General features: G+C 37.6%; 1 protein-coding gene across 1 annotated transcript in view; it reads left to right on the top strand.

Moving 5' to 3' along the window:
- The window catches only part of LOC137665644 (LIM zinc-binding domain-containing Nebulette), a 149,406-nt gene extending 146,294 nt beyond the window's left edge, over positions 1 to 3,112 (top strand). Inside the window, exons 4-5 of the mRNA XM_068404924.1 lie at positions 2,050 to 2,157; positions 2,997 to 3,112. Of these exons, the coding sequence (XP_068261025.1) occupies positions 2,050 to 2,157; positions 2,997 to 2,999 (111 nt within the window). The 3' untranslated portion in view covers positions 3,000 to 3,112. The remainder of the gene's footprint in view (positions 1 to 2,049; positions 2,158 to 2,996) is intronic.
- Positions 3,113 to 12,091: the final 8,979 nt, after the last annotated feature.

Genomic DNA, 12,091 nt, shown 5'->3' with positions numbered 1-12,091 from the left:
ATACTCAGCTGTTTCCAAGGCTGAGACTAGGACTAACTTTTATTCCCCTGTTTGAAATTCTTGACGCCTTTTTTTTTTTTTTTTTTTTTTTTTGTTGAACAGCTCTGTTGTCTTAGCATTTAGGGCTGAGGAGTTAAAGCTTGCTGAGATGGAAGAAAGTGTTTTGTGTTAGGCGCGTGTCCTTGACCATGGAAGTCTGTCCAAATTTGGTAAAGTTTTATATGATTTCAGATAAAGAAAGTTCACATATAAGACCTCTTAGTGCCAGACAGTCCTGGAATATTATGTCCACCCAGTATGTTTGAGGAAGCCTCTGAGAGTCAGTGGGAAGATGGAGAGCCATTTGGTAGAAGTAAAGGGAGATAACAGGCAACGGAAAAAGCATATTTGGGAAAGGTATTTGAAGTGCCTTGGGTAAGAAGGCACAGAGAGATGGACTTAGACTAGTTTAGAAGCTCAGAGGGAGACAAAGTGATACTGGATAATGGTTGTCACATGGAAGGAAGGGGTGCAGAGGGGTTGAACCTGGGGGAGATGGACAGAAAGGCATGGGCCATCAGCCCATGCTTTCCTCAAAAGCCTGAGTGGAAGTGCTGTTTCCTTAGTTTCAGGGTGGCGTGAAAACAATATACTTGTGTGAAATCTACAGTCATTTGTGTATGAATTTCGGCTAGCTCTGAAGGTGAAACACAAGCAAATGGTAGTTTGTTGCTGTGGTCATTTATTGCAGTGTCTCGAGGATGTGTGTGATGGGCTTATGCGTGAACTATATACTATGATAACTATATACACCAAAACTGCATTTAAAGAAAAAGCAAAGGGTATGAACATACACATTGAGGATTAGGATGGGCAGGACAAATTGTATTCTGTAGCCTTGTGAAACTTTACTTTTGTCATCTAGGGGTATTTTTTCTGTATATGACCATCATAATGTTAAGTGCTTGCTGGTGAAAAAAGCCTGAGCCAACCTTGAACTAAACGTTTGATGCATAAGCTGGATTTTTTCTGGTTATCAGTTGTGTAAAGGGGGATACTGCTTTTTGTACTACTGCTCTCCCATGTGTAGCACAATCTGGATGTGTGTAGTGAATAAAGCAGGCAACATAGCAAGTAAAAGGAAGTTGTTATGGATAAGGTGACTGAATCCCTCCATGGAGACATGGGTCACTGTCTTTTCTAGAGTTTTGTCTGTTGCTCAACAGTGACTTAAGATTTTGCAGATTTCATCTTGTTTCCTTATGTTGAAATTGAGATCCCCAAGACTGATTTGCAGAAGTACTGGAAGAAGTAACTGAAGTCCATAATTTGAACATATTCAAGTGTTAGGAATCTGAGAGTGGTAGGATGAGTGGTACCTTGATGGTAGGATTTGAATAGTCTGGTCTGAAAAAGGATACAACCACATATGGAACCATCTCTGCTGTGTACAGAATAAAGCAGGGGGCCTTGTCAAAGGGTAATATATGAGTATCTGATTAAAGACAATATCCTAATGCATATGTGCAAGAGGGACAAATTAGGCTTGTACAGGCAGCCATTCCCTAACGTACAAATGTTTGACTTTGCAGTCTTCTTTTCATGCAGCATTTTTTTAACGTATAATTTATGTTTCAACTGGGGAAGAGACTGGTAGACTCATCATGAAGAGAGGCTGAAGTATGAAGCTGTGTATTAGAAGACCTCTAGATTTAGTTATAGCTATTTTTTTTGTGTGAAAATAAGTGCTTGCTTGATGCTGTGTTGGCATCTGTAGTTCTGTGGTTACTGCTTTGAGAATGAAATGACAACGGAGAGCGATCTTTCCACAGCTGCAGTATGCATGGAGGTGAGCCCGCAGCAAACCTGGAGGAGGCAGTTGCTCGGGCACTGGGGCATTTTGTCCAGTTGCTGCCTGTGTCTGTTCGTGGATGAAGGCAGGCTTCTGCTTTAAGGGCTGAAAGCCTTTCACAAATGCTTTATTTACAGTAAAAAAGAATTGCTACATTGCTAGGGGCACATGGTGGAAAATGAAAACAACCCTGTTCTTCTGTATTTTCTATTCTGTAGGTAAAATACAAAAGAGACTTTGAAGAAAGCAAAGGAAGAGGGTTCAGTATTGTGACCGATACACCCGAGTTACAAAGACTGAAAAGGACTCAGGAACAAATCAGTAATGTATGTGACTGCCACCTAAAGTGATTGTAGATGGAGAAGTAGTGTGTCTAAGAAAAGGTGTGTTTGTTGGTGTTTCTGCTGAAGTCTGTGAGAGTGAAGAATCTGATTTTGGTGACCGATTTGTGTATGTCAGATTTTGAAGTGTGTGTAACTTTATACCATGGACTTGTACAGCACATTGGTAATGTGTGTTCACCTCTCCAGCTTTCATCAAGTATGCTCAAAGTATTTTCTATGCCAAAATGATTTGACACTTTTTGAGTTTTTAATAGAGTTGCCAGCAAGTAAGAATATTTTTGTAACTTTTTATTTACATGTAAACTATATAAATTATATAAGCTATAAAATTTTGTCTTTTTTATCAGGGGCTGTCAAAATTAGCATAACTGGCAAGATGGAGTTTTCTAAAAGCAGATAAAATTTTGATACTGAGTTTTAAAAGAAAATACATGCAAGACAATATTTTGCAAGATGAGAAAGGAATGGCAAATAGCAAAACTTAACCATGTGTTTCATTAGCTTAGAGCTTGAATACAGAATGCTTTCAGGAGTGGGATTTTAAAAAATGGGACTTTCCCTGACTTACGTTTTCTCTAGGAAAGTTATTTATTTATATTGTATTCCCTTGTAGCATGTTTAACTCACTGCATGATGGAATATTGGGTGATATGTAGTGCGAGTTATGATATGTATGAAAAGGTAAGAACTAGAGGGAGCTAGAAATGATACAGAATCAGTACCATTAGTTTGTCCTCACTTCACTTCTGATTGTTCTTCTGCTGTGAGAACTTGTCTCCAAAGATTATTTTGTGAAAATTTTTTTTAATCATTCCTTGTAGTAATAAAAGAACAGCATGGCATCAGAGGCACCCAGTGTAAGTACGATCAGAAGAAAATGATGGAGAAAATGACGGCACTGGTGAGGCCGCATCTTGAGTACTGTGTTCAGTTCTGGGCCCCGCACTTCAAGAAAGATGTTGAGGTGTTGGAGCGAGTCCAGAGGAGGGCGACCAAGCTGGTGAAGGGTCTGGAGGATCTGACCTACGAGGAACGGCTGAGGGAGCTGGGGTTGTTTAGCCTGGAGAAGAGGAGGCTCCGAGGTGACCTTATTGCAGTCTACAACTACCTGAAGGGAGGTTGTAGTGAAGTGGGAGTTGGCCTCTTCTCCCGGGCAACTAGCGATAGGACAAGAGGACACAGCCTCAAGCTTCGCCAGGGGAGGTTCAGGTTGGACATCAGGAAGAATTTCTTTTCAGAAAGGGTTATTAGATATTGGAATGGGCTGCCCAGGGAGGTGGTGGAGTCACCATCTCTGGATGTGTTTAAGAAAAGACTGGACATGGCACTTAGTGCCATGGTCTAGTTGACAGGGTGGTGTCAGGGCAACGGTTGGACTCGATGATCCCTGAGGTCTCTTCCAGCTTGATTGATTCTGTGATTCTGTGTGAGTTTATTTACTTGGAAGAAAAAACTTTTTTCAGCTTGGGATGTTGTTGAAAAAAAAGTCACTGAAAAATACTAGTTTATCACAGCAGTGGAGATGTACTGTTCTTGCTGAAGCATTCACTAGCTAAGATTTTGATGTCCAGAGCTGTTCTTTGAGGTGAAAAATTGGGGCTCATTTCCTGGAGCCTTGGCCAAGGGGAGGACAGTTAGTTTAAGAGCCGTGCAAATGCTCCTGTGTGTAGATAAGATGAGAATAAAAGCTCATACCTTATGTTAATGATGGGGCTAACTGAAATTTCTGGTTTGTGAGAGAGAAAGATGTATTCTTCAGAGTGACAAAAAGCATGGCCATTAAGACTTCCATTTGGGATCTGGGAAACTTCAGCGAGTCCCTGGTTTTAATCAGCTGTGTTTTTTATTCAGACCAGGAACTTAAATTAGGTCCTCTCATGACCTACATAGCTTCCTCGAGCAAGAGTGATTCTTTTGTGTGGGGTAGTTCTGGAACGCATCAAGGAGATGAAACGAGCAATGCTCTGATGAATACTTAATCCCTTGCATGGGTCTGCTCTGTTAGGAGAGGCTGAGAGGAGTACCCTACAGCAGGCCTATGGTACTCACTTTTGGATATTGGCATGCCAAGAAATTTAATTAGATCTCCCAAGCCCAGTACCCTAAACATCACAATATAGAATAGTCTGACACAGCTCATTTGTGTGCTCTTTCTCTCTCCCTCGTTCAAAGCATATTGGGTTTTCTGTTGTGGGAAAAGGGGGAAATAAAAACAAACAAGTAGTTTTGTGAAATGGGAGAGAGTTTTCCTCCCATCTCTATCTTTGAGTGGGACAAGGGGGTTTCTCTTCTAGCACAAGGTCTTGTTGCACAATTTATGATACTGTCTGGCTCCTGAACCAAAGGTATCTACCTGCCTTTTCAGACCCAAAATATCTTTTTAAACATGAAAAGTGTTTTTCTTTTTTTTTTCCTCATTTTTTTTCTTGGTGATTGGGTGTGCCACTCCTGTCTTTTCATTCCTAACCACCCAGACTGAACAATATAGATTTGTTCCATCCAGTCTTAACAATACAGAGTTGTTCCATTCAATCTGAACAATACAGAGCTGTTTCTTATGTGTGTAGCTGACGGATTCCAGTAATAGACTCTATTAGCAATAATTAATATTGAAGGATAAAATGGAATTTAAAAATGTACATGGTAAAAGAAGCTGCATTTCATTTATGCTTACGCTAAAATAATAATTTAATTTATAGCATCATATCCTAGAAAGAAAATTCTACATAGGCCACAACTTGAATCTAATCAGAAAACTCCTGTATTATAGAAATGCATTCCACACAGAGTAGTTTCTGTATTTATCAGATAAACAGTATACATCATGGACTAAGGATCTAATTAAGGTTTCAAGACACTGAAAGGTAAGCACTTTAATAATTCTAAAATAATTTTACTTTTCATATATGGCAAAATGGAAGAATACTAATATATATATTTAATTTTCAGTTTTGTTTTGATTTCACCTTGAAGTATTAGAAACTTCTCAAAGAGACTATTTGAAACAAAATTGTAACAACTTCACTGAAGGGGTAAGTGAGCACATTAAGTGTGTGGCTATTCTTGATGAAGATAAATAACAAAATAAAACTAGTGATAATAGATGTTATTTAGCAGAAATCTTTGTAAAATATTGTCTTTTTGTACTGATGTTAAGTTTGTGGCATACATGAATATTAGCACAGTGCTCTGTTTTTTTAAAGAATCTCTTATGCTGTCAGTATAAACCTTGTGAGAAAAAAGATAGTGGGGGGAATGGGAGGAGAGTGGGTTGATGAAGGCGGTTGAGTTTCAGTTGCTATTTTGCCACCAGCAGTCCTACCTCTGAAGACTTAGACCAAACTAGTGGAATGTATTTTGTGGCTTGATGGATGTATCAGGACCAGAATGGAGTTTCTTAGAAAAGAATGAAATTTACCCCAGTGTCTCATGTTTTTCAGCATTAAAAGCCTAATTCTGCAGATGTACAACATGCTCATTAGAAAGAGTCATGAAGCCTCTCTGGGACATTCAAGTTCAGCTGCCCCAAACTACAACTGTTACAGCTTCTTAGCACTGAGTTGGCTTGAAAGACATAAACCACACATACTAGCAGCTAGTCTAGGTTGATGTAGGGAAGGCTGCATAAACTAAACAGCTTTTTTTACTGACGAGTTTGCAGGATTTTTAGCACTCTTCACGTGGCTGAGCAGGCATTATGATTCAATATGTGTGAAAAAGTTTATAAGTATTATAGAAGTTTATTAGTATTTTTTCAGTTTTTCCAAATACAAAATTTCCATCACTTCTGCAGATGTCACTGTTTCTTGGCATTGACTGTGTAGTTAATACGCACAAAATTTGTACTGTTTACACAGAGAAATGTGTTAATTTTGTTAAAAGACCTTGCAGTGTTTTTTGTCCATCTTGAACTTCGAGAGGATTTTCAATATGAATGCAAATATTCTCAAAATGTATTTTTATAGGTGATTTTGCCAACCTGTAAACTGATTTTACAAGGAAAAAGTTAAAGTGGCAAAAGGAACAGAATAATTAAAGATGATGGCAAAAGTCTGTTTATTGACCTATCATGACACATGGTTAAATGAAGAAGTGGGAACTCAGTCTAATAATATTTCCTTTGGGGAAATGGAACACTTTCAGCAGTTTGCAGCAATGAGCTGCAGCTTACTGCCACTGCACTTTCATGTCTAAATATATGGCTTGAAGCATGTTTTATCCTATGTGAAAGAAGTTGCTCTTTCTTAAATCTGTTCCTGGTAAATGTCTGCAAAGTATAAAGCAAAACAGGTGTCCATACAAATTGATGGAGTGAGAAGCTTTCATTAAGATAAAGGCCAGTGCTTGGATAGTAGAGGTTGCTGGCTTGGTTGTATGGCTCGAAGGGTGCATGGAAGCTTTCACAGTGGTTGCCCTTATTACACTGAGAGCCTGTGTAAGCATTTCTCATTTCCACATTCATGCTGTTATGAACTGAAGTCATGTGGGAGCAAGAAGCAGTGCACATCTGGGCCCTTCTTCCCTTTGAGAGCTAGCAAAATGGAGCCATGCAGTTCATTTATATATATGTGACTCGTTTGCCAGGAGGTTTGGATTGTATATGAAGTGAACACTATACCTTAAGGTAAAAAATGAAAATAAGAAAACAGATTAAATTTGGTTTACAAAGCACATTTCCAAGGTATCCTACTTTGGTGAAGACCTTCAGTCAGGCGGGACTGTAGAGTTAGTAAAGAGAAGGTCACTGAATCACCCCTGAGGGATGGGGTTGTCTCCCCCATATACGGGGAGTTGAACTCCTCACTGAAGTTAGTGAAGCCTGTATTGGATGCAGAGAGAGAACACGAAATCCAGCTGATTTTGCAAAAGCTACAAATAAAGCCAACCAATCTTTTTTTTTTTTTAACCATCCTGCTTCCAAGAAGTAAATTAACAGAGCTTTTCACTTATTTGTGTGAAAACAATGTTTTAAACATTCATTGACTTATAACATAAAATTGTACTTTCTTTAGATCTAATTTTTGATTGTATATGATAAAATTTTCTTATAAATGAAAATCTTGTAACGTTCTCAAAAGCAATGTATGTGGATTTGAATGAGAAAGGCTATGTATTCGTTGTTTTTAATGAAATACGGTGCACGTTTTTTTTTAAGTATCAAGGGTCACATTCTACCTCCAGTTAAGTTTATACAGCTTCAGGGGAAGCAATGAAGGACAGGATTGCCTCCATAGTTTGAATCAACTAAACACCTGTTTTCTGGAGAAAGACACAAGTGATAAGGAATTTGGTACTACCTCAGATGTGATATAAATATGTCTTCATGTAGCAACCAAAGGAGGAAACAAACGACATTGCTACTGTACTTGCACACATCTGCACATCTGAAATTAGAAACTGCCCCTAACAGACATTGAGCCATGACTCTGTGTTTGGAAGCTATTGGCACAATTATTCAACTTGTTAACTTGCTCAAACATAAAATGGTCTCTTAAATTGCCAGAACAGATTGTAGAGAAATTTGGCAGGAGAAGATGTTAACAACAAGGCCTGGAGCTCCATTTGTAGGATTCACAGCATAAAGCCTGCAGATACTCGTCTCTAAGGGCCTTTTTCCCCTCCACTGAATTCAAGTGAAGGAGAAGAATATCATGAAATGGAACAAGAAAAATTGACAGCACCATCAATGTCTACATTTCACAAAACCAACCTTTGCACATCAATGAAGAGACTGGGTAAGCAAGTTAAATCACATACAAAAAGAGCTTATATTGTTCTAGGCAATGCTGGGATTTTCACTGCTTCTGAAGTGATTCACACTTTATCTGACTGTCTTTATATTCCTAAGCATGATTTTTTTGTTGTTGTTTCATTTGGAAAATATGCGTTTAATCATATATGACAACTGTGTCTACTAACATAGACAGAATAGCACTTGCTGACCAGTGTGTGAAGTACTGCATGCCTGTAGCAGACGTGGAAGGCTCGGTGTGCCACGGCACCGATTGCCTTCTGCTCCCGTTGGTTCCTCTGACAGTTTAACATGAACTGCAACTCCAAGAGCTGTTCATTATTTGATATGCTGTAGGCTTAATTCCACACAACTGCATTTCAAACATGTAACGTGTGATAAAGCATCTACCAGTTGCATTCAACAGCGTTTTTTCTGGCTGGAAGCTGAGAGGTTGAATATGTCATTCCTATTGCTAGTGCAAGTGAATCTCTGCAAGAAGGTGGGGTTCCTACTGTGCTCCTGTGCAGTGAACATAGATGCATAGGGTCATGATCAGCCTTGTCCCTTTTCTGGATTTGTCTGCTAATCTTGCTTTGTATAGATACATACAAATGGAAATTCTGAGAAATGTCAGGTCCTTTGGCTTTCTAATATTTGTGTTCAAGGTTTTGACTTCTCATTTTGACTAAGCAGAAATAATTCTGTCTTTAAATGTAGAGTCCTAATAAATGCTTTAGAAATGACTTAGCAAAAGAATCACATTAATTTTCTACGACTGAGTATTTTTTGCAGTTTTTCATATAGTTTTCATATACTGTACAGCTTTCAGAAATTTGTAAAAAGACTGAACACATGCTTAAGAAATGATGAGTCTAAGGAAATGTGAGTAGTATTTTAGACAGAACTTGTGCTAAGTGAGCAAGTGGTAGCCTTTGAGAATGCATTTAAAACCTCAGTGTGTATTCTACTTAAAAAAGAAAAATCTTTCTTTGATGATCGTTATCAAAGTATTATGCAAAGTTAGAAAAAGTGTTAAATTAGCCTCTATGTATATGAGTTCTTTACTTACACTTTCAGTAAAATGTCTTAAATTATTTAATGGCATGCTGCTTTGTCCACTTCTTCCTGGTCTGATCCCTGTGTAGAACAATAGTCACCAAGCATTCAGCTTTGTAATATTTTCTTTCATTTACTGTTTATTTACTGTACGGTATGATATTCCACACACCATGAAATGTTGTAAAAACAACCTGTAACCTCTTTGTGGAGTTTTCCTCAAAGCTTCTTTCTCACTTCTTTAACTGTATTGAATGAAATTGTTTTCAGAATTGTCTACGAAATGGGGAGGTATTGGAATCCCCTTTTATGCAGTCCTTATTTACATGAAGAACTAGAGCACAGAGATTAAAGTATTCATGCTAATCCAGTAAGTGGCACTTAGGGTAAACCTAAGTAAACTTAGGGTAAACCTTCTATGTCAGCCTTCCATTAGAGGTAGAGGGAGGTGCAACATTTGCTAGGGAATTTTACAGCTGTTTGTTGGGGAGGAAAAGATCACTGAGAATCCAGAGCAGTGTGTTCATGATTCATCAAGGGTGGAGCTGACCTCTTTTTCTGTTGCCATGACTTTTTCAGATTCTCTTTGTTGGTCTCCCTTTCTTAATACTTGTGATATACATGACAATAGCTCCCAACATGTGGGAAGAAAACCAGTATTTTTAGACCCCCGAATGCCAAGTTGAAGGATCCTTTTTGGAATATCAGATACTCATTGCAATTATGATGTATGAATCTGTCAGTACAGGTGGAATTGAATAATTTAGTTGACTTTAACTACTGGAAAAGTTCTGCTGAGCAGGTAGACTTTCAATTTGCAGCAGTGTATAAGTCACATTGGGTCATATTCCATGGGGGTAGTAAAACAGATATTCCTAACATGGTGACATTCTTCACCTACTGAAGATCAGCTTCCTGTTCCAGAGCAGGAAAACTGTTAGAGTCTATCAGTGACACTGTAAGACTACTTCTTTTGTAACACAGGTGGAAGGATGCATAACTCTTCACCAGAAAGAACAGAAGCATTTTACCATTGAGAAGCTGGAAAACAAACCCCTGCCCATGAGAGGCAACTGCATTTGGAAAAACTGTTAGCATTAAAAATAGGGATTTATAATGGGTGTGAGCTGTTTGACCTATTATATCCTATGCTGCCCATAGTAGCATTAGATGTGTATGTTCAGATAGGCATTTGGGTAAGTCCATTGAAACACTAACCCCAAATCTATACTGAAGTTCTGATAAGCTACTAATGTGTGAGAGAAACACCACATCAGCAAATTGTATAAAATGGAAGTGCTTGTCTGTCAGACACAAGTCTGTTTGGACTTGAATGGCATGTGAGCTTGGGACAATTTCTGCAAGGGGAAGGCGCTGTTTCAGCAGCCCAACAGTGAAGATGGATAAGTGACCTCAAAAGAACTTTCACAAATGTGAAACTGAAACTGTCCTCAGAGATGTAGGGGGAAATATTTTAGGTTAAGTGGATCTCTGGTAGTCAAAGCAAGCAGATGTGACGCCTACATAGTTGCCTCTTAAATGGTCTTATTCCATCTGGCCTTATTCTATAGGCTTGGTTAGAAAAAACTCTTTTCTCTCCTTTTTTTTTAGCAAATATAATATTATATATATATTATTGTAGTTTATTATGTTTTTTTCTAGGATTTCAGAAGCCTTTTTTGTAAGTTTGTAGCAGAAATTGCTGTAGCTGTTGCTTGTTTTCTTCTATATTGCTACTTTCATATGATATTAGTTGATTACAGAAGTTATAGAGCTTTAATGATGTTAAACTACATCTCAAAGTTTCAAAAAGTTTTCAGTGAAGTCCACAGGGAATAGTGTAGTCCTTCTGATTCTAATTTAAATAAATACATTTGACAGGATGACTGTAACCTTGCTCACTATATTGACAAAATACAATGAGTTGTGTGGTGGAAGTAAAACAAGCCGTCTAGAAAAATCCCCAAAGGTGTGGATTTACTGCATTGTCTAAGTGGGTCAACTCATGCATGAGAAATGAATGCTCATTGTAAACTGGTTGCAAAACTGTAGACTTTTAAGTAGAATTGAATCAAACTGTAACCTAAATATTTTGATAGAGATGTCCTATCATGCTTCTCTTTAGAAAACAGCAACAAAGCTGAGCATTACAGAGAAATAATTAAAACATGTATTTGTGATACATTAGAACAGTGTCATTCAACTCTAAAATCAAAGGTATTGTATTCATTTATGTCACTGGCACTGGTAAATTTTAAGTTGAACCTGTATTTGATTAAAGTTGTATTTGGATTGATTGCTTTACATGAGATATACTTTAATTCAGTAAAGTACGCTCGTATTTCTTGATGATCAAAATGTTCAATTCAATCTAGAAAAATACCTCTTGGGCTTTTTCTGGTTAAAATAATAATAAAATAGAAATATCTAGTTAGGAGATACGAAAGAAAAAGAAAATTCTGTCTTACTTGTTTCACCTTCTATTTCTGATATAACATTCGTATTGCAAGGCAAGGCTTATATGAAAGGCACCAGTAATTTAAGAAACTACTACGTAATCTTCAAATATGTGACACAACATTTAATGGACTTCATTTTTAATCCACAGTAATTACCATATCTTGTCAACAGATGCATGTGTTACAGATAAAGAAGTAAACTTCTAGGTTGATACGTACTTATTTAAACCTCTGAACATCCTAATTGGAGGCTAAAACAGCTATGTAAATGTGAGCAATAAATTGACAGTTATGATATTTTCACATTTTGCTGCAGTATTGACTGTATTGCATGTGCCTCTTTGTACTGTAGTTTATGGAATGAAGAGTTCCAAGCTCTAATGAAGACAACTACAAAAAGTGTTTTGTGACCACTGTTGTAAGCAGTAGTCTGTCATCTGACAAAAGGACTTGAGTCTGTAAACACTAGTGACCTCAAGACTTAATCGACTTGCAAGTTTCTGATATTTAAATATATGGCTTTTTCTGTTATGGTGCAAAGCAACTAAATCATGACAAAACCCCAACAACTTCTTTTTCCTGTGTCACTTGAATATATTTAAGTAATATCAAAGTCACTCATTATTTTTAATGAGTACATACTTTTGAAGCCAGTGTTTTTTACATA

Source organism: Nyctibius grandis, chromosome 7 (genome assembly GCF_013368605.1).
Source record: "Nyctibius grandis isolate bNycGra1 chromosome 7, bNycGra1.pri, whole genome shotgun sequence".
NCBI lineage: Eukaryota > Metazoa > Chordata > Aves > Nyctibiiformes > Nyctibiidae > Nyctibius > Nyctibius grandis.
The sequence above is the reverse complement of the archived record's forward strand: the minus strand, read 5'-3'. Positions and strand labels throughout refer to the sequence as shown.